Source organism: Neoarius graeffei, chromosome 16 (assembly GCF_027579695.1).
Source record: "Neoarius graeffei isolate fNeoGra1 chromosome 16, fNeoGra1.pri, whole genome shotgun sequence".
Lineage (NCBI taxonomy): Eukaryota > Metazoa > Chordata > Actinopteri > Siluriformes > Ariidae > Neoarius > Neoarius graeffei.
Window position 1 is genome coordinate 26035965 of NC_083584.1, and position 23880 is coordinate 26059844.

Below are 23880 nucleotides of genomic sequence, written 5' to 3' on the forward strand. Positions count from 1 at the left end.
CAGTAGCAGCCAAGTGCCTCCCCTGTATATAAAGTGTTGGCGCCGGCGCGAGACGTTCACTTCATTTCAAACTGAGCTAAAAGGTAAGATCAGGAAGTTTATTTCTGCACCATCTGCTTATTATACTGCATCGAGCTAATGCTTAAAATAATCTTATTTCTGTAATAGATTTCTAAATGCGTGTTAGTCGGGAATGCAGAGCGATTTGTGTCAGTAATCTGTAATAACAGGATGACTCTTGGAGCTGGCTAAGTAGCTCCTAAGCTAATGAGCTGCAAGTGTTTGTGTGTGCAAAATGCAACAAATAAATGCGTGCATGGATTATTTTTAATATATATATATAGAAATGACACGAATGTTAACCGAGATTAGAAAAGTTGGATGGAGGGTGAAAGTATTTGCTGAAGATTTGGAGGGATGATGATGATGATGATGATGATGAGTGGTGGGAAACAAATTATACTTATATAAAACTATCATGTGTTTGCATGTATATTTTAATGTATTTTTGCAGCTAGGCTTTATATATGTCGTGGCAGATCTTATAAATGGAGCATATCTGTGCTCCAGATGTATATTTATTGTTGATAAAACCCTGGTTCCTGTGTTTGCAAAAAGCCCGGCTTTATTTTGGCGCGTACCTCTTGTCGGAACTGCACAGAAACTACTAAACTATCTCTTTTCTTCACTTCAAACTGGCAACAAAACACCACTAAGATACTCACATACTACCCAACTAAACACTAATGTAGGTTATTTAAGTCCAGATGACTCTGAAGTATGAATATTAAGGTTAAATGGCGCCGTGTGCTTGCTATTGTTCCTGGCGGCTAGCTTGGTTTCACAAAGCTAACTTTATCTGCACTTTCATTGGACCGTCCTTATAGCATTAATATAAATAAAATATATATGTGTGTTTCCTTCTTTCAGAAAACCAGGAATATACAGCATTACAATCTGATCTACAGCATAATGACCAGACGAAGGTAAGAAGCAGCTTGGGAAACTCTTAATACTGTTTGTGAGTAGTTAAGCTGTGCGTCTGTGAAACTCTTCCCCCCTCCTGCTTTGCAGTGGACGCCTTCAAGCTAAAAACGAAAATGGAGCCACTCATACAGACAAGATAACAAAAATCAAGAAGGTTTGTACACTTTAATTCTTGTTTTAGGAACAGTACCTGTGTCTTACAAATGCTGTCAAGCAAAGATGCTGTAGATCCAAAATAATAAACTAAAGAACACACAACTTTTATTCATCACACACATACACTACCGTTCAAAAGTTTGGGGTCACCCAGACAATTTTTTGTGTTTTCCATGAAAAGTCACACTTTTATTTCCCACCATAAGTTGTAAAATGAATAGAAAATACAGTCAAGACATTTTTCTGGCCATTTTGAGCATTTAAAGGGGTACCAAATATAATATATACAGTTGCTGATGTGACAAAGTAACGTATTCTTAAGTATTCTATCAAATTTATATACTAGAAAACAACGAAATATCTTGGTAATCTCATCTCATTATCTCTAGCTGCTTTATCCTGTTCTACAGGGTCGCAGGCAAGCTGGAGCCTATCCCAGCTGACTACGGGCGAAAGGCGGGGTACACCCTGGACAAGTCGCCAGGTCATCACAGGGCTGACACATAGACACAGACAACCATTCACACTCACATTCACACCTACGGTCAATTTAGAGTCACCAGTTAACCTAACCTGCATGTCTTTGGACTGTGGGGGAAACCGGAGCACCCGGAGGAAACCCACGCGGACACGGGGAGAACATGCAAACTCCACACAGAAAGGCCCTCGCCGGCCACGGGGCTCGAACCCAGGACCTTCTTGCTGTGAGGCGACAGCGCTAACCACTACACCACCGTGCCGCCCATCTTGGTAATTGTAAATATAATACTTTATACGCTAAACTGCACAAGAGTCGCCATTTTTAAAAGACCGTGACGTCGGCGCTACCCACTGCACTAGCGGAACTCTCCGAAATAGAGGAGATAAGCGTGTAATCATGGCGTCGGGCGCATCAAGTGAAAGCGACAGCTCTGTCGAATCATACGAAGAGATCCCGCAAGACACACTGCAAGCAGGCTAAGGCTTAGAAGGGTACCAGTTTGAACCTAGGAGAGGTACTCTCGACTCCGGTGATGAAATAAGAGAAGAAAGCTCGGGTGACGGCGAGGATGAGACTGATGCTGACCATGGGCATGGCGAGCGTGGGGCAGAGCGTCTGCGTGCAGGTGACACGGCGTGGTGCTCGTGCGGAAAATGTAACGTGGAGTTGCTCACGAGTCCAGCAGAATTTATTTGCTGCAATGAGATAGGCGCCACCCGTGGACTTGCGAAATCGTCGCAAGAGGCAGAAACAGGTATTTCACACGTGCTATTCCCAACCTCAATGAGCCAACACAACTGGGCACATACATACGTCATGAGTGTTGCACAGAGAAAATGAACGTGCATTCTGATTGGATAAAATTAATATCATGGCGGGCTGTTCAAACTGCGGAAATAGTTTGCTCGAGCTACTTTCAAAACACTATAACTTTCCAACCTTAGAACAAAAAACTTTTGTAAGTCTTGAATAAGGTTCGTTAATGTGTGTTTTATTGTTATATTTACTCTATATATTGCCCTCTGTTCCCCTTTAATCGACCCCACAAATGTGATGCTCTAGAAACTCAATCTGCTCAAAGGAAGGTCAGTTTTATAGCTTCTCTAAAGAGCTCAACTGTTTTCAGCTGTGCTAACATGATTGTACAAGGGTTTTCTAATCATCCATTAGCCTTCTGAGGCAATGAGCAAACACATTGTACCATTAGAACACTGGAGTGAGAGTTGCTGGAAATGGGCCTCTATACACCTATGGAGATATTGCACCAAAAACCAGACATTTGCAGCTAGAATAGTCATTTACCACATTAGCAATGTATAGAGTGGATTTCTGATTAGTTTAAAGTGATCTTCATTGAAAAGAACAGTGCTTTTCTTTCAAAAATAAGGACATTTCAAAGTGACCCCAAACTTTTGAACGGTAGTGTACCCAGAGCAGTGGGCAGCCATGCGAACAGCGCCCGCTGTCACGGTCTGAATTTATCAGGTAAATTTATACTGTAGCAGCCACGGTCTAACCTTACCACAGTATAAATTTACCAACTAGTCTGAGTTTACCAGCCTAATATGAGATTTATGTTCATACTTGAATTATTTACACTTTATCTTGATGAATATTGATTTAAGTAAGACTCCTCATGATTATAATTCAGTTATTCTCTCAAATTTACCAACTTGGTATAATTAGACTGCTGTCATCGGGCCTAGTCAGAATTTACCAGCCCAGTATGATAGGAGATTTATGATCATACTTGATCTACAAATAAATTTTCACTTTATCTTGATGAATATTGATTTGTTTGAGTGAGACTTATCATGATTATAATATAGTTATTCTGTCAAATTTACCAACTTGGTATAATTAGACTCCTGTCATTGGACCTAGTCAGAATTGGGTCATCTCATCTCATTATCTGTAGCCGCTTTATCCTGTTCTACAGGGTTGCAGGCAAGCTGGAGCCTATCCCAGCTGACTACGGGCGAAAGGCGGGGTACACCCTGGACAAGTCGCCAGGTCATCACAGGGCTGACACAGACAACCATTCACACTCACATTCACACCTACGGTCAATTTAGAGTCACCAGTTAACCTAACCTGCATGTCTTTGGATTGTGGGGGAAACCGGAGCACCCGGAGGAAACCCACGCGGACACGGGGAGAACATGCAAACTCCGCACAGAAAGGCCCTCGCTGGCCACGGGGCTCGAACCCAGACCTTCTTGCTGTGAGGCGACAGCGCTAACCACTACACCACCGTGCCACCCGAATTGAGTCTTTCTTTTGAAAATGGCGAATCGCTGGTCTCGTCCCTCTTTGGACTGTGTTTTGCTGAGCTTCATTTTGTGACTGGGAAATGATTGTTTCCTCATCCATATTCAACAGCTTGTCTACTGATAATCATATGTCACAATTCGCGTTCTATTAGTCCACAAATGTGTTGAAATGCTCGGTACAAAATCGCAGCAAGAAATGGTAAATTTAGACTTCCCGGAAGTTGACCGGGAAAAAAAAAAAAAAAATCGGTCTGCGCATGGTAAACTTATACCAGCACACGATCAGACCGTGACACCGGGGAGCAGTTGGGAGTTAGGTGCCTCGCTCAAGGGCACCTCAGCCCAAGGCCGTCCCATATTAACCTAACCGCATGTCTTTGGACTGTGGAGGAAACCGGAGCACCCGGACGAAACCCACGCAGACACGGGGAGAACATGCAAACTCCGCACAGAAAGGCCCTCGCCGGCCGCTGGGTTTGAACCCAGAACCTTCTTGCTGTGAGGCGACCATGCTAATCACTACACCACCGTGCCACCCAACTATTTACAATAAACAGTAACAAATGAAATGAAGACAATATTTGGTGTGATGACCCTTTTCTTTGGGTGGTCAAAGAGAGCAACTGGACTTGCTTGAAGATATTTATATTGGGTAGGGCGTCCTTCAAGCAAGTCCAGTTGCTCTCTTTTACCACCCACAGTTTACTATGACCTGGATGACTGAGAATCTTCACAGACATGACCCTTTTCTTTAAAAGAAAAAAAGGTTTTACAAAGTAATTATCTGGTAAGTTTTGCTGAGCATCTTGCAAAACAAGCCACGGTTCTTCAGGAGACTTTTTGATCGTCGTACGTACTACTTATTTTTGCAGCAAAACCCATCAGCCTTCATTATTTATCTCCGCCATTTTTTTTTTTTTTTTTTGGAGGAGGTTATGTTTTGTTTTCGCTTTTTGTTTTTGTCCCCAACATAACTTTAAAAAGTAGTGAACGGATATTGATGAAACATGAGCCAAGGAACAATCGGTTAGATTTTGATCCAAATCCAGATACGAATGTGGATCCAGGATTTTTGTCTGTTCCCAATGTAACTCAAAAAGCAATGGATGCATTTTGATTAAATTTATTGTACGGCTTTAGGATTAATATTCGATTTTGGTGTTTGTGGCCGGGTGGAGGTATCCACTCTACCACGTATACATATATTGCTTTCTTTACTGACGCACCAACATTTTTCTGTGATGTTTAATTTTGTGCTGGAAAACTAATGTTTGGAAATCTAATGTTTTTGTACGAACTCGATAACGTAGAAGTCGTAAAATAAAATCTATAACAAATAGAGTGCTTAAGACTTTTACACAGTGCTGTATATTGACTTGAATCATTGATTGTTGCTCTTAACCAATTTCTTCATGTTTACAGCAATGCAACAGGAAGAAAGCCCTGACCAAAAGGCTAAATTGTGAAACTCAGGTATGTGACTCGTAAAATGCTGAATAAATATCCTCATTAGAATCAGTGTCAGGGTTGCCATGTCCAAGCAATATTTCTGGCCTGAAAGTATTTTTTTTTTTAAACTACCTGAAACTAGCCCCGGTGTTTGTGGTATATGACACAGCTCCATAATATAGTTAAAGTGGTCAAGGGGGTGGTGAAGACTCAAGTAACTGCTTTACTTGTCTCGGGTGTCTGATCACGGAGGCCATGTTCCACAGGCTGGCAGCCACAGCCTTCTCCCAAGCTGCACGGTCCTCTGCCACTTTGTAAAGTCCATTCAGTGGGTTACTCCAGAGTCCAGGTATAATATTTGTGCAGTGTAATTTGGGTAGGGCGTCCTAATCCCTCAACCATGTTCTGGAATCCACAACTTTGCTATTAGATCCTTCCTGGGCTGCTGGAGCTGGCGACCCAACCAGCGAAACTGTCTCTCTTTCACCACTCGGGAGAACTGATATTTTAAACAATGAGCTCTTCAGTTTGATGTCGACTTTTCACTTCCAAAACCTTTTGAGGGTCTAGAAGGCACCCCAGACTTTGCTATTACAGTGGTGCTTGAAAGTTTGTGAACCCTTTAGAATTTTCTATATTTCTGCATAAATATGACCTAAAACATCATCAGAGTTTCACACAAATCTTAAAATTAGATAAAGAGAACCCAGTTAAACAAATGAGACAAAAATATTATACTTGGTCATTTATTTATTGAGGAAAATGATCCAATATTGCATATCTGTGAGTGGCAAAAGTATGTGAACCTCTAGGATTAGCAGTTAATTTGAAGGTGAAATTAGAGTCAGGTGTTTTCAATCAATGGGATGACAATCAGGTGTGAGTGGGCACCCTGTTTTATTTAAAGAACAGGGATCTATCAAAGTCTGATCTTCACAACACATGTTTGTGGAAGTGTATCATGGCACGAACAAAGGAGATTTCTGAGGATCTTAGAAAAAGTGTTGTTGATGCTCATCAGGCTGGAAAAGGTTACAAAACCATCTCTAAAGAGTTTGGACTCCACCAATCCACAATCACAGACTGTGTACAAATGGAGGAAATTCAAGACCATTGTTACCCTCCCCAGGAGTGGTCGACCAACAAAGATCACTCCAAGAGCAAGGTGTGTAATAGCTGGCGAGGTCACAAAGGACCCCAGGGTAACTTCTAAGCAACTGAAGGCCTCTCTCACATTGGCTAATGTTCATTAGTCCACCATCAGGAGAACACTGAACAACAATGGTGTGCATGGCAGGGTTGCAAGGAGAAAGCCACTGCTCTCCAAAAATAACATTGCTGCTCATCTGCAGTTTGCTAAAGATCATGTGGACAAGCCGGAAGGCTATTGGAAAAATGTTTTGTGGACGGATGAGACCAAAATATAAATTTTTGGTTTAAATGAGAAGTGTTATGTTTGGAGAAAGGAAGACACTGCATTCTAGTATAAGAACCTTATCCCATCTGTGAAACATGGTGGTGGTAGTATCGTGGTTTGGGCCTGTTTTGCTGCATCTGGGCCAGGATGGCTTGCCATCATTGATGGAACAATGAATTTTGAATTATACCAGCAAATTCTAAAGGAAAATGTCAGGACATCTGTCCATGAACTGAATCTCAAGAGAAGGTGGGTCATGCAGCAAGACAACGACCCTAAGCACACAAGTCGTTCTACCAAAGAATGGTTAAAGAAGAATAAAGTTAATGTTTTGGAATGGCCAAGTCAAAGTCCTGACCTTAATCTAATCAAAATGTTGTGGAAGGACCTGAAGCGAGCAGTTCATGTGAGGAAACCCACCAACATCCCAGTGTTGAAGGTGTTCTGTATGGAGGAATGGGCTAAAATTCCTCCAAGCCGGTGTGCAGGACTGATCAACAGTTACTGGAAACGTTTAGTTGCAGTTATTGCTGCACAAGGGGGTCACACCAGATACTGAAAGCAAAGGTTCACATACTTTTGCCACTCACAGATATGTAATATTGGATCATTTTCCTCAATAAATAAATGAGCAAGTATAATATTTTTGTCTCATTTGTTTAACGGGGTTCTCTTTATCTACTTTTAGGACTTGTGTGAAAATCTGATGATGTTTTAGATCATATTTATGCAGAAATATAGAAAATTCTAAAGGGTTCACAAACTTTCAAGCACCACTGTATGCCACTTTAAAATCAGCCAGACTGCCTGATACATGCGAGCCAAAATACTCGAAATCATCCCAAAAAAAAAAGCACACCTCCTCACCATTAACTTGGAGTTTTTGGTTATACTGGATGTTTTTGCTAAATACCTCAGTTTTATCTGTCCTGATGACTCAACTTTACTTGAAAATGCATGAATGTCTTTCTTTTCTCTGACGTCCCATCTTTCTTTACTTAAAACTACGTATAGTCCTTGATTCACATTTTAGACTAGTGTTTGCCTCTATATGATAATGTAGACTCTCTTCTACCTACGCCAAAAACATACTGACCTGAGTTGCTGTAATATCTCTCTAGTTTTCACTATAGCATATTTCTGTACATCGTATATACTCTGTCTGTGCTTACACTTTCACTTTGTTTTCCATTGTCAATGCATGCAGAATTCAAGTTCTGTTATTTGCTTTAAAATAACATCTTGGTGGCTGCAGGCTATTTTAAACTAGCTTTTAAAAAAAATACATGCACAGAAACTGCTTAGCTTTTTCCACCAACAGTCCTGTCCAAAATGATCCCAGTCTGGCATAAAACCACAATCAGTGTTGCAAACAATCTCCTCCTTTAATCTGCTTCTATATTTTGATTATTATTCTCATGTATATCTTCATTTTAGAACCTCTTGGCCCAAGAGGGAACGTGCAAAGCTGAAGTCATCTCTGAAACCCCGGTGAATGGGCTTCATGATGCAATTGATCGGCCAGGCTTGTCCCAATGTTCTAGACCATCTCCTCTGCCCGGACTCAGGTCAGTCCTAACACTACTTTATAGTTTAGGTCAGGGGTTTTCAAAGTGTGGGAGAGTCAGCCCCCCCTCGGAGAGCAAATAAACAACAGCGCCCCCCCACAAGTTTTGTTGTTGCTATACTTAATGTTCCATTCGTATTTTTAAAAAATGGCTGTTGTACACATTTTTTTCTTTTTCACATTTTAAACATCTGTGCTTTTTAAACATCTTGTTTTACACATTTTAAACATCTCATAGCATCGTTAGCTAGCACCTCTTGGCAGACAACACACTGTGGCAGTGGAGCATCTTCAGATCCAGTCCATGAAAATCCAAACTTTAAATAATCGTGGTCATACTTCCTTCTTTTTCCAGTCCCCCCCAGGATTCCGCGGGCCTTTTTTGTGATTGTTGCGGGCTAAAATGTCTGATGTTGCGGGGGTTTTCCAAAAAATTGTGATGAAAGTTGCGGTGTTTTTTTAGGTTTTTGTTGCGATGACATTGCGGGAGGAAGTGAAAGTTGCGAGAAATTGTTGCGATTTTCTCTTTTTGTGATTAAAATTGAGTGATATGTTAAATATTAAGTTATTACTGAAAAACTATTGATAAAAAAAAAGACACTGAGAAATGGTCCTATAAGCATCTTTACCAATATAAAAGATTACCAGGACTACAAAAATGCAGAAAAATAGGCTTTACTTATCCAAATGCACCTGTTGGTTCAAAAGTTAAAGTGCATAGAACCTCTCAGCACAACATGAAGTTACCTTAAAATATAATATAAATGCCTCAGCTTTCATGTAAGAAAAAAAACTATTAATACTAGTACTGTGTGCAGGCAGTCTCTCCTGAAGACTAAATTAAACAATTATAAACTAATAAAATAAATGGCTCAGGCTTCATAGAAGAAAAAAAACAATTTGAACAGAATCTCACAGTATGATGCTGAAGCTGCCTAAACAATGGAAAATAAAATACCATTTTGGCAAAAATGTTGGCATCCATTAATTTCTTGTATTAAGTAAAAAAAAAAAAATGTAAAGTGCACACAGTCCTTCACTGTAAACATAACACACTTTCAGTAACAGAATTTAAGCCTACATAAACACTGACTCGCACATCATGCAATGTTGCCAGATACTGCTGACATTTTCCAGCCCAAAATATGTTCAAAACCCGCCAAAATGCACTTGAAACCGCCCAATCTGGCAACACTGCACGCATGCTGCTTCTCTTGAACGTATACACGGAAGTAAGGCGGAAGGTAGTTTGTCGACGTCACCTCAAGACGACGCCAATGATTGGTCAAATTTGCGGGAAAGTTGCGGTGATTGGATATAATTGGAACACCGCCCTGAATTTGTGGGGATTGGTTGAATTTGCGTTGAAGTTGCAAATCGCAACATCCTGGAGGCTCTGTTTTTTTGCTTGGCCCAGACTCTGTCTCCTCACTCACTGTAGCTTTAGGTACTAAAAATCGATCCATTTTGCCTCTGGCAAAGGCTAGCTGAAGTTCGCTAAATGTCCGCAGTAGTAACTTATTCTGGTTTATTTTCCTCACGTTGCAGCCCCCCCCCCCGAATAACTCTAGCGCCCCCCGGGGGGGGGCGCGCGCCCCACACTTTGAAAAGCCCTGGTTTAGGTCACCGAATGTGGCCTGTCAATAAATTGCTTAGAAGAGTAATTTCTGTGAAATTATTGCCCCCCCCCCAAAAAAAAGTAGCATGATTTAAGACTTTATCTCTTTAACCAAACCATGTCTCAGTCTAGATAAATTTAATGTGCCTCCTGAAAAAGCCTTTGGTTGACTTTGGACTTAAGTGCTGTGCCGTGATGTCACCATGACAAACTGTCAAAACAGATCTATCTAAAATAAATACACCCACACGTGTGCAAACAAATCATCTTTGTCACTGTCTATGAATAGAGTATTTTGAAGAATGGACATTAGGTCTAATTTGCAAAAGTACACGCGAATAATTTATGCTTTCAACCAGATGACAAGTAATACAAAACATGGCTGAAAAATCTAACCTGTGTATGCTAAAGAAGCAACTTTAGTGTTTATTCAATAAAAATATCATAGTAGATAAAGGACTCTGATTATTGACCAGGGATGGGTTTCCCAAAAGCCTCTTAAAGCTAAGATCATCTTAACTAGGAGAGAGTGTTCATTGTGATGCTCGCGCTACCATTTAACGATCTTTGTACTATGATGCTTTTAGGAAACCCACCCCAGTTCCAGAACTGGATACGCAGTTCCCCAAAGCGCATATATATATATATATATATATATATATATATATATATATATATATATATATATATATATATATAAAAATTATTTGCTGAAGGCAAAGTGAATATCGGTGAATAATAGCCAACACGAACCGCGAGTTGGCCTAGTGTTTAGCGTGTCCACCTCTCGATCGGAAGATCGCGAGTTCTACAGTCAGGTCATACCAAAGACCATCATAAAAATGGTACCTACTGCCGTCTGGCAAGGCACGCTGCAATACAGATGCGAGTGGGGAGTTAAACTCTCGCAGTTACCAGAGGACTAGCCCCCCACTGTAACCCTAGCTATGTAATAGGCGAGAGGCCGAGGGCTACAGAATTTGAGATCAGCGGTGCCATATGGCACAGGAAAGGACTTTAGGCTTAGAATAGCCGACACGAAATTGAGGTTATTATTCACTGAGCATGAGACGGATAATTGTTTTAGTACAACCCCATTTCCAGAAAAGTTGGGATATTTTCCAAAATGCAATTTAAAAAAAAAAAAAGAAAAAAAATTGTGACATGTTAATTCATGTGAACCTTTATTTAACTGACAAAAGTACAAAGGAAAGATTTTCAGTATTTTTACTGACCAACTAAATTGTAAATATAAATGAAGTTAGAATTTGATGGCCGTAACACAAAAAAAAGTTGGGACAGAGGCGGCACGGTGGTGTAGTGGTTAGCACTGTCGCCTCACAGCAAGAAGGTTCTGGGTTTGAGCCCGGTAGCCAAAGGAGGCCTTTCTGTGTGGAGTTTGCATGTTCTCCCCATGTCTGTGTGGGTTTCCTCCGGGTGCTCCAGTTTCCCCCACATGTGTTTAGGTTATTAACATGGGGCGGCCTTGGGCTGAAGTGCCCTTGAGCAAGGTACATAACCCCCAACTGCTGTAGCATAGCTGCCCACTGCTCTGGGTGTGTGTTCACTGCTTCAGATGGGTTAAATGCAGAGGATGAATTTCACTGTACTTGAGTGTGCATGTGACAAAATAAAGGCTCCTTCTAAAAATAAGACCTGAAAAGTTCATCGGCTATTCAAGTAACACCATATTGGAAGATTCCACAATAAGTAGGTTAATTGGTAACATGATTGGGTATAAAAGGAGCGTGCACCAAAGGCTCAGTGTTTGCAAGCAAAGATTGGTTGTGGCTCACCCCTTTGTGACAAAATTCGTAAGAGAATTGTTGGTCAATTTAAAAAGAACATTTCTCAACGCTAGACCAGGATAAAGTGGCTAGAGATAATGGGATGAATGAATGAGACTTGAGATCTTTCAAAATCTACAGTACATAATATTGTGAAAAGATTCAAAGAACTCCGAGGCATCTCAGTGCGTAAAGGGCAAGGTCGGAAACCACTGTTGAATGTGCGTGACCTTCGAGCCCTCAAACAGCACTGCCTGAGAAACCGTCATGCAAATGTGACAAATATAGCCACATTGGCTCAGGAGTACTTCGGGAAACTGTTGTCACTTAACACAGCCAGCTGCTGCATCCAGAAATACAAGCTGAACCTGTACTGCACAAGGAGGAAGCCATTCATCAATTCTATGCAACAACACCGATTTCTCTGGGCTCGAACTCCTCTCAGATGTACCGAAAGACAGTGGAAATGTGTGCTGTGGTCAGATGAGTCACATTTCAGCTTGTTTTCAGGAAAACCAGACATTGAGTTCTCTGTGCTAAAGGTGAACACGGCCATCCAGTTTGTTCTCAGAGAAAGGTGCAAAAGCCAGCATCTGTGATAGTATGGGGTGCATCAGTGTCCACGGCATGGGTGAGCTGCATGTGCATGAAGGTACCATTTGATATATTGGGAATTTAGAGGAATTTATCAAGGCAACGTCTCTTACTGGGAAGTCCATGCTTATTTAAGCAGGACTGTGCCAGGCCTCATTCTGCATGGGTTATAACAGCATGGCTTCATAGACAGAGTGCATGTGTTTGACTGGCCTGCTGCCAGTCCAGATCTGTCTCTTATTGAGAGTGTATGTATTTGGCATCATGAAGAGGAGAATCAGACCGCAGCAACCATGGACTGTTGAGCAGCTGAAGTCTTGTATCGAGCAAGAATGGACAAAAATTCCAATTGAAAAACTGCAACAATTAGTGTCCTCAGTTCCCATACGATTAAAAAGTGTTATTAAAGATGAAGTGAGGTAATACAGCGGTAATAATGCCGGTGTGTTGCAGCCATCAAATTCTAACTTCGTTTATATTTACAAAATACAATTAAGTTGGTCAGTAAAACAATTGAAAATCTTTTCTTTGTGCTTTTGTCAGTTAAATAAAGGTTCGCACAAATGAACAAATCACAGATTTTTTGTTTTATTGCATTTTGGAAACTATTCCAACTTTTTATGGAAATGGGGTTGTATAAATACAAATCTTTAGTGCTTTTTGGAACAGCATTTTCTCTCATGATTGATAATTCTTCCTCACTTACGGTGATGAAGCGATTGGCCGCTGTTTTCCTGAGTCGTTTCAAGCGATTATCAGGAAATGGTCCGAATTTCTCAACCAATCAGCACACGCAATTTCCTATAACCACCTGTGTATTTACACTAAATATATATAGATGAAAGTCTTCCGGATTTACCCGGAAATCCAGATATTTGACAAAACTCTTGAAAATCTCCGGTTTCCTGAATGGAGAAATTTTATTTTTCTGATTTTTCGCGTTCCTAGATGCGGCGTAATACTTTGCATCGTCCTTGCATGGGCGCAGTCCTTTAATAGCCCAAACATAGTTCATTGATTAAAGACAGGTGTTCTTTGTTAACAGCGTGCGTGCCAGAGCTCGTTAGGCACGCACGCCCAAGGCGCACCTTCAGGTGCACGAGCGAAGGCGCGCAGGACTGACACCGTTCTCCGCAAGCACAACATGATCACAGTAGAAAGCATGTTCAAGCTGCCAGTGTAGCTGCAGTCTTTTTAGTTGCGAATTACAAGTATTTCCTCGTGTTAATAATTCGCCATGTCGAAACAAGCGAAACTTTCCTCCTTCTTTCGACGTGAAGAGAGGTAAGCAATTTATTATATATATTTTTTTCCATCAAAGTTGCATTTTGTGGTTTCGAAGCGAAGTTTTAGTGCCGTTTCTAGAACATCAAGAAAACGTGGAAGAAACAGCAATAATGGAAGAGCCGGTTTCTAAGCTGCCTAAAACTAGCAATGGTAATTTATTTTTTGTTACATAATGCACTCAGGCTGCCAGTCAGCGTGTGACACACACCCTGAAAAATCCTAGCTACGCCCCTGATTTATATGAGAAATTTGGTATTCATTGGTGTTTAAATTTACAGACAATACGAACTAATGTAAACAATTGGCTTCAACTCGCATAAATATGAATTGGAAATGTTTAGTTCACTTTAGCTTACGCAAACGCACAACTCTACTGAAAGATTGAGCCTCGTTTATCACTGTCCCCATCATTGAAACCTGAAAGCTTTAGAAACTAACAGACATTTACTTTTTAACAGTACTGTTTTGGGATTTTGCTGAGTTTACCTTCAACTGTCTGATATTTTTCAAAGTAATGAACTGTGTAGCAGGAAAATCACCGCGTTTTCTAAATGCACTCCTGAAAATTACTCATTAACTAGGGGGATTAAATGTGATATTTTTTGACATGTTAATCATTAATGTATATGAAAGAAAAAGGCTTAAAAGTTATAACTTGTTTTAGTGAAAAATAAGTACTAAAATGCACTAGAATGCAGGGTTTTGCATGTTATTAAAACTTTTTCGGGGGACGTAGCCCCCCATCTTAGGCTACATCCACACGACAACGGCAACGAGATTTTTGATTTATTTTTTTTTTTAAATATTACGTCCACATGGGCAACGGATCAGTAAAATACCAGGTTCATATGGCAATGCAACGCTTGCTGAAAACGATGCAATACACATGCCACACCTCTACGTGCGCTGTAAGACGGTCCCATCGGAGACACCAGAACAATAGAAGTAGACGCATGCGCATAACTGCGCACAGTGACTATCACTGTCACACGCACACACTTTCTCACTCCCTATCCTATGGATATAGTCCCTTTAAATCACGTGCTCGGTTTTTGAATGGAGACACGGAAAGAGGAATGAACGGGGGTAGATGGAAGCCGGTACGCCAACATTCTGATATCCTCCAGAATTCTTTTAATGGTCCGGAATAAACATCTGAAGAGGTGAGATCGCTCCATTTTTTTTTTCCCCTATTTTTGCTGGCGGGATTGACTGTGCCCTAAGGGCTATTCTCTCTCTCTCTCTCACTGCACCATTACACAATAAATATCTCATCTCATTATCTCTAGCCGCTTTATCCTTCTACAGGGTCGCAGGCAAGCTGGAGCCTATCCCAGCTGACTACGGGCGAAAGGCGGGGTACACCCTGGACAAGTCGCCAGGTCATCACAGGGCTGTCACATAGACACAGACAACCATTCACACCTACGGTGAATTTAGAGTCACCAGTTAACCTAACCTGCATGTCTTTGGACTGTGGGGGAAACCGGAGCACCTGGAGGAAACCCACACGGACACGGGGAGAACATGCAAACTCCACACAGAAAGGCCCTCGCCGACCCCGGGGCTCGAACCCAGGACCTTCTTGCTGTGAGGCGACAGCGCTAACCACTACACCACCGTGCCACCACAATAAATATTCACAGTGAAAATATTTTGTAAGCGTGTTTCATGAACCAAGTTATAGGATTTGTTGACCACTCGCATCGAGTTCGTTACACTTCTACCCGGCGTGAAGCACATGTGGTTGTGACATCATCGTAAACAAATCCGTTCTACTCATCCAGACGACTTCGCAACGGCGCCGTTGCCAGATTTTTTCACTCTGGAACCCGTTCTCAAAAGATTTTGTTTTGGGGCACCCAAAACCCCGGTGCCGTGTGGACGCCAGGCCGAAATGATAAACAATTTTATCAGATTCACCTGAATCCGTTGCCGTGTGGACAGGGCCTAAGTTTGACTTTCAAAAGTTCAGGATTTTTTTCTTTGCTCCACTTTCATCTCTAAATATATGTAAAACGCACACTTATTGTTACTACTGCTTGCTTCTTAATGGCAATTTGTCATTTACAAGGTCACAATAGGAACATAGATTTATTGGTGTTGCTTTCAGAGCATTTTACACATATACACTACTACATTGTGCTGTAAATAGAGCACAATGTAGTCTTCATTTATTGCTCTTAATGCGAGAGTCTGTTGTGGGTGAGAATCAGGATGAAGAATTAAACCGGTTTTAAAAATCTGGCCAATAAAAATACATCTTTAATTGCGTGTTTCTCTTTTCTTGCTTTTGTTCTTGTAGCTGGGGGAGTTCGGAGGACGTGTGGGTTAACATGCTGAGTAAGGAGACGAAGTATAAACACAGTAATACCTGTTTGGAGACGCATCCGAGACTCCAGCCCAAAATGAGAGCAGTTCTACTCGACTGGCTCATGGAGGTAAACATGCTATAAATATCCCAGTTTTGTTAAAACGTTGATAATCCTTCAGTATCCATTGGCAGGTCTGGACTTACTTTCCTCACTCTGGTAACTGCCTTCCTTTAGAGTTTCATTTAACTCTGTAGACTGGATTAAGCTATTTTATATCTCTACTTTTATTGACTAAAAGATTTAGACTGATTTCTCAGTATTTACCAGCACTCCGTCCTCCATGATGTTTTCGTCCATGTCCGATAAAAGTTAACTTTGACCGGCTTTCTGGAAATTACGTGACTGATGTGCATTGTGCTTTGCAAACCCGGGGGGGGGATATCACACGTAATGGGATACAATTTTACCTCCCTTTAGGTATGTGAGGCTTATCTGCTTCACAGACAGACGTTCTACCTGGCGCAGGACTTCTTTGACCGATTCATGCTCACCCAGGACGACACGGAAAAGGAGCGGCTGCAGCTCATCGGCATCACAGCTCTCTTCATCGCCTCCAAAATCGAGGTAAAGGCTGAGCTGGAGAACGAGTAACTGTTTGTTTGAAGCTGTTGCGTTTCACTGTTTCAAGGAGAAGAATAAGGTCTAAATGGTGCGTTTTCATTCAGGAAATTTATCCACCCAAACTGACGGAGTTGGCCTACGTCACAGACGGCGCATGTCTTGAAGAGGAAATCCTGCAAATGGAGCTTATTATGTTAAAAGTATGTATTCATCAGTCTACTCGTACAGTACGTGCATTTACCGTATGCTGAAATTACATCAATGCAGCTATAGACGAGGAATAAGTATTTATATGGGAAATAGTATCTTGTTAAATTTATGCATGACATGTTCATGTGTTGAACAGGCATTAAATTGGGACCTGTGTCCTGAAACTGTTGTTTCGTGGATGAAGCTTTACATACAGATGGCCTCAGTGTATGATTTCACTAATCTACTGGTGCCACAGTTTTCCCAAGAGACGTACATACAGATTACACAGGTATAAACACTGCTCATTTTGAAGAATGTGTTTATTTATTTACTGCGGTCCTACACATTTATATCCGTGTGGCGGTCTGGGAAAACCCTTCGGATGTTGCGACATCTAAGTTCTCACAAAGATCACGTCGGGTGAGGAGCCAGTTTAGCAAACATGGTGGTTTAAAAAAAAAAAAAAAAAGGGTTAGTCTGCTTAAAGGTCTCTCTCAAACCTTGCTAGGTAAGTATGATTTCCCCACACAGTGAATGTCACAAGCTTAATCAATTCACTTCGTAACCAGATAACATCTGTGAAGACGCTCCTCTGTCACTGGTGAAATGAAATCTCACTTTTGGTGGAAGTTAAAATGCTAACTGAAGTCCATGCAAAACAGATGTATTTCAGTTCTGGAAAGACTGTCGCACTATAGATAGTAGAAAATGACTCCCCCACTACGTGAAGGGTTTTCCCAGGCTGCTACGCATACCATACACGTTTATATGCCTTTACCAACTGCTCAGACAGTTTTGCTTTTCCCTCAGCTTTTAGATTTGTGCATCCTTGATATCGACTCACTGGAGTTTAAATATGGCGTGCTGGCCGCAGCTGCCTTTTGCCACTTTATATCTTTTGAAATCGTACAAAAAGTATCAGGTAAGAAAACCTTTTATAATTTCACTTTCTGCCCCCCCTCTCTGTGTGTGGAATTTCTAGAGTTCACTAAATTGTAGCTTAGGTGGTACTCAAATACCCCTTTTCGACCAACAGGGAATGGGCTCTTGACCCGGGTCTGTTCAGGGTTCTTTGATCCTTGGTGCCAGCGAGCGAACTGGCCCATGTTTTCACCAGTTTTGAATGACACCATTGTCCTCAAGGATGCGTCATGAACAGGGCGTTGCACAATTCACAACAGGAGTAAACAGTAAGGGCGGCATGGTGGTGTAGTAGTAGGGCTGGGTATCACCAGATACCTCACGATACGATACTATGGCGATATTTTGCCCACAGCGATTCTGCGATAATCGATATATTGCAAGAAATTTCAACCACATCACAATATCTGTGTCACTGAAGAAAATCAGAATTTATTGACCACTGTAAAATTACATTTCACATACATAACTACACACTCTTGCCAGACATATATTTGTCTCTATTCTACTGCTGGCAAAACCAAGAGTTGCTTCACTACAACATACAGAAAATTCCCATTTCTGTGCTAGTATTATCAACTTTTCTGTAAGCATGGACACATCAGTGCTGCTTAACAAGCAGAATCAAATTGTTTTATGAAAACTTAAAACTTGCACTGCAGACTGCACATACATTTCAGCGCTAACACTAATATCAATTTGTTCTTTGTAAACTTGAGAACATATACCTGAGAACATTTAACTTGTGCTTATTTTGCAGGAACAACACACTGTCTGAAACACATTGAAAAGTGCAGTGGGCATCTTAATTGGAGCATCTTAATTTAATTGGAGCGAAACGGGTTTTGCAAAGTGCATTCTCTTTGTCCGGCTCACTTTTTTTTTTTTTTTTTTTCTCCTTTCCTTTGGAATCCAAAGTGCCTCCAAACATCTGCCTTAAAGTTCGGCGGCGTCTCTAGGTTTATGTTAACAGCCATGCTTGCCTGTTTTTTTTTCCTCACTGCAACCGCCGGGGGAAAAAAGATGAGTGCCTTGCAGTGAGGTAGCGGCACAGCGACACCTCGCGGAGCGGAGGTGCGGAAGTCGTATTGGATTTACAACCCGTCTGAAACATGATTTTATTATTTGAAAAAATATCGATATTCAAATTGAGTATCGATATTGAATCGGAAGACAAAGTATCGCGATATATCGCCGTATCGATATTTTTGCACACCCCTATATAGTAGTTAGCACGGTCGCCTCACAGCAAGAAGGTTCCGGATTCAAACCCAGCAGCCGGCGAGGCCTTTCTGTGTGGAGTTTGCATGTTCTCCCCGTGTCTGTCTGGGTTTCCTACGGGTGCTCCGGTTTCCCCCACAGTCCAAAAGCATGCGGTTAGGTTGACGTGGGGCGGCCTTGGGCTGAAGTGCCCTTGAGCAAGGTACCGAACCCCTGACTGCTCCCCGGGCGCTGTAGTGTGGCTGCCCACTGCTCGGAGTATGTGCGCATGTGTGTTCACTGCTTCAGATGGGTTAAATACAAAGGATGAATTTCACTGCTTGAAGTGTGCATGTGACAAAGGTGTCTTCTTCTATGATGGCAGTGCGCATTGATTACTTGCAAGCTTTTGTTCCGTTATTGGAGATATTTATTTTCGGTCCATTTTTTGCTGAAGATGTATCCTTTTCCGTTGCGTTCTCCATTGCTGCACTCTGCTTCCTCGCCAAACTAATGACACACCCACTGATCTCATAGTTCACACTGGGAAAAACCAGCTATATTTTGGTTCCAGCTGGGAACTGACTTTTCAGGTTCTGAATCAATTTATTTTTGGTCGAAATGCTCAGAAAGGTTCAAAATTTGATGCGCAAACAAGAAGGAACCAGTCCTCTGTTGGCTGAAAAGGGGTAAAAGTACTGTGTATCAGTTCCATAAGGTTCAGGGAGTTCAGGTTCTCTCTCTTTCTCATGTCTCCCACCACCTTTTGAAACTATAGTCTGTTTATTAAGGGAAAAAGAGAAAGAAAGAAACCGATCCAAATGCTTTCTAAAAATATTACTCAAGTCATACTTTCCCATTCTGGTTTCTGTAATGAACTATCACCTGCATACAGACTTCCTGTCCTGTTTCATATTTGTGTCACATTAGCTGATAATGAAGTTTAGTTATAGAGGAATGCTGATAGTTATAAAGTGGTGTTTTATACCAACTTTGTTTTTTTACCTCCTTTTCTTCCTGTGGCAGGTTTGACCTGGGAGGCAGTAGAGAGCTGTGTGAACTGGATGGCTCCTATTGTCGAGACCATGATGGGTTACGAGAGTGCAAAGCTTAAAAATTTTGCTAAAGTCTCTTTCGAGGACCGACACAACATTCAGACCCACATCAACTACCTCTCCATGCTGGTGAGTTACAATGGAAAATAGACAAACCAGATTTTTAGCAGTGTTTTTACTATAGATAGGCTTGAGCAGTATCTATTGTTTAAAAAAAAAAAATCTGTAAGCATTAGCCGTCGTGTACTGTAAACTCTGGAATCATTCAACAGTAAGGAGAGGACAGTCACTCGAGGGTTTTAATGGAGAGCAGTGAAGCTGAACTGGGGCGATTTTTCCTGTTGAGCCTCTTTGCCCAAAGTTAACTGGGATTGGTTCCAGCTCACCCATGACCCTGATTAATAAGCAATCTAGATAATGGATGGTGGATTTAATATTATTCTCCTTTTCACTTTAAAAAAAAAAATTAATAATGAACATTTTACAGTTTTAAAGCGCAGGTATTCAGTCAGTTCATAATTACTAAAATAAAACCAAAATTAAAGATATGATTTGTTCTATCCACATTCACTGGATATGAGCAGTCGTGCACTCTGATAGCCTAGTAGCCAATTGGCTCATATACCACGAGTAAAGAACAACAAAATGGCAGCGCGGGTGGCACGGTGGTGTAGTGGTTAGCACTGTCGCCTCACAGCAAGAAGGTCCAGGTTCGAGCCCCGTGGCCAGCAAGTGCCATTCTGTGCGGAGTTTGCATGTTCTCCCCGTGTCCGCGTGGGTTTCCTCCGGGTGCTCCGGTTTCCCCCACAGTCCAAAGACATGCAGGTTAGGTTAACTGGTGACTCTAAATTGACCGTAGGTGTGAGTGTGAATGGTTGTCTGTGTCAGCCCTGTGATGACCTGGTGACTTGTCCAGGGTGTACCCCGCCTTTCGCCCGTAGTCCGCTGGGATGGGCTCCAGCTTGCCCACGACCCTGTAGAACAGGATAAAGCGGCTAGAGATAATGAGATGAGAAAATGGCGGCGCACTTCATCCATCCATTTTTATGGTAGTCTTTGGTATGACCCAACCGCAAGTAGAACTCGCAGTCTCCTGATCGAGAGGCAAACACACCAAACACTAGGCCAACTCGCGCTTACCGGCGCACATCAAGTCAGATATATAGGTTCTTCCTCCCCCCCACCAAAAAAAATTTCTCCTGTTCCACACTCCAGCCTAGTTGATATCAGCAATGTACCTTTAAGTTGGTTTGCCAACCACCAAAAATGGAAAATGGCAAATCATGTTGCTGAACCAGGGCGGCACGGTGGTGTAGTGGTTAGTGCTGTCGCCTCACAGCAAGAAGGTCCGGGTTCGAGCCCCGTGGCCAGCGAGGGCCTTTCTGTGCGGAGTTTGCATGTTCTCCCCGTGTCCGCGTGGGTTTCCTCCGGGTGCTCCGGTTTCCCCCACAGTCCAAAGACATGCAGGTTAGGTTAACTGGTGACTCTAAATTGACCGTAGGTGTGAATGTGAGTGTGAATGGTTGTCTGTGTCTATGTGTCAGCCCTGTGATGACCTGGCGACTTGTCCAGGGTGTACCCCGCCTTTTGCCCGTAGTCAGCTGGGATAGGCTCCAGCTTGCCTGCGACCCTGTAGAACAGGATAAAGCGGCTACAGATAATGAGATGTTGCTGAACCAACCACGGACGAAATAAAAACTCTACTCAAAAACACCACCCCCTACAAAAAAAAAAAGCAACAAAATATGAAATAAAAGTATTTGATGGTAAGAATGACCCCCCAGGAATAATAGCATTTTTCACAAATTGCTACTGTCATTTCGCCGGTTTGTTTACATTCTAAGCTGAAATTGTTTTGTCGGGTGTTTTGTATCAAGTTATTTACACTACCGTTCAAAAGTTTGGTCACTTTGAAATGTCCTTATTTTTGAAAGAAAAGCACTGTTCTTTTCAATGAAGATCACTTTAAACTAATCAGAAATCCACTCTATACATTGCTAATGTGGTAAATGACTATTCTAGCTGCAAATGTGTGGTTTTTGGTGCAATATCTCCATAGGTGTATAGAGGCCCATTTCCAGCAACTCTCACTCCAGTGTTCTAATGGTACAATGTGTTTGCTCATTGCCTCAGAAGGCTAATGGATGATTAGAAAACCCTTGTACAATCATGTTAGCACAGCTGAAAACAGTTGAGCTCTTTAGAGAAGCTATAAAACTGACCTTCCTTTGAGCAGATTGAGTTTCTGGAGCATCACATTTGTGGGGTCGATTAAATGCTCAAAATGGCCAGAAAAATGTCTCGACTATATTTTCTATTCGTTTTACAACTTATGGTGGTAAATAAGTGTGACTTTTCATGGAAAACACAATTGTCTGGGTGACCCCAAACTTTTGAACGGTAGTGTATCAAATTGGCAAAAAAATAAAAATGATCCATTTCTCAAAATCCAGTGACTGGATAGAATAAAACAGTGATTCCACTCAATCTCGTCGTACATGGCTTATAGATGGCTTGTATATCCACACATATACAGTACAGCTCAATTTCATGGAATACCTTATGTATACAGTATTAGAAAAGTGCACTGTGAATTTATCATCATGACAGTCATATGATAACGGCACACATATCACCCAATTATTGCGATACGATTGTGAAATTTATTGTACCAATTTTACCATGTTTTGTTTTGACAGCATGAAGCGCAGCAAAAACGCGTTAGTCGCACAAATGGCATCTTACCACCGACACCACCGAGCAGCACAGAGAAATCCAGCGCACACAGAGATCAGTGCTGCAGTCTGGCCGGTGCTTCTCTTCACTAAAGCTACCGCACCAGGCTGAAACAGTCTTCATTCTACAGTGAGCGGGAGAATGAGATGTTGTATAATGTGAATAGGAAGGTTGACTTTTTTTTTTTTTTAAACTCAGCTTCTATGAACTGCATTTCACTTCACCCCAAAAAAAAAAATTTTACTATAGATATAATTCACTAAGATATAATTAAAGTACATCCTCAGGGATTTTATTTGCATCACTGCTAGAGTAGTTTATTAAAAAGTTTGATGACTTAAGAAGATGAACTTTTTAAAATATTTTTGAAACCAATGTGACCCTGGAAGACGTAACGATTTTAAATCTTGTCCATTCCAGCCATCTGTATTCACGTATAATGTGCAATATTCCATGCTATGTAACTACTAAAATGACCTGTAATGGTACTGTAAAAGAACCAAGTTACCAGTGTCTTAAAATATTATGTATAATTTTTAATTCTGACATTTGAACACCTGTGAGCCTGATTTTTTTTTTCTTAAATCATTTTGTAAAGCATGTACAGTATTCGATGAATTTGTACAGAATTAACCTATTTCAACTTTGCTATAGCTATTAAATTTTGATTTGTTACCACCCAAGATCCAAATTAGCAATTGAAGGTTTGAGATCAGTTCGACAGCATCCATTAACACACTGGTCATAATGTAGTGCTAGGCCTGGGTGTTCTGTGCTGTTGAGTTTAGCTTTATAAAATAGCAGATAGTCGCGTCGTCTCTCTCTCTCTCTCCCCCCTTTTTTTTTGTTTAAATAAGTGTGAATATGAATATTTTGATCACAGGTCAATAGTGTATATTTGTAAAAGAAAGTTACAGCGGAAAATACTGGAGTTACTGAATGTATTTATTTGTGGGTGGGGTTTTTTGCTGTGAATTTACTTTAAAAGTAAAGTTTTGCCATGGCTTGAAGGAATTTCTTCTTTCTCTTCTGAGCAGCGAGCTGCAAAACTTCCTCTGGGTTACTGGAGTTGAGCTCCGTCTGGCCGATAGCCTTGATCTGTTCAAATAACAGCTTAATATCAGTCACATGTCTTTAACTTGTGCTCAAAAGCAGCTTGATATCTTCGTAATATGCATTACAATACATATTTGCTTTATAATTTACAGTATTTCATGCAAAAAA

General features: G+C 41.3%; 2 protein-coding genes across 4 annotated transcripts in view; one reads left to right on the plus strand and one right to left on the minus strand.

Moving 5' to 3' along the window:
* LOC132900539 (G1/S-specific cyclin-E2-like) lies at positions 1 to 23767 on the plus strand. Its single transcript, XM_060942696.1, has 12 exons — positions 1 to 83; positions 931 to 986; positions 1075 to 1141; positions 5320 to 5370; positions 8201 to 8331; positions 15922 to 16057; positions 16409 to 16555; positions 16657 to 16752; positions 16899 to 17033; positions 17555 to 17666; positions 19892 to 20049; positions 22620 to 23767. Exons 2-12 carry the CDS (start codon positions 973 to 975, stop codon positions 22746 to 22748), a joined length of 1176 nt encoding a protein of 391 aa, XP_060798679.1. The 5' UTR covers positions 1 to 83; positions 931 to 972; the 3' UTR covers positions 22749 to 23767.
* Positions 23584 to 23880, minus strand: part of ints8 (integrator complex subunit 8) — a 50014-nt gene continuing 49717 nt past the window's right edge. For all 3 annotated transcript variants that reach the window (XM_060942689.1, XM_060942690.1, XM_060942688.1), the window contains one exon: positions 23584 to 23754. In XM_060942689.1, the coding sequence (XP_060798672.1) occupies positions 23638 to 23754 (117 nt within the window). In that variant the 3' untranslated portion in view covers positions 23584 to 23637. The remainder of the gene's footprint in view (positions 23755 to 23880) is intronic.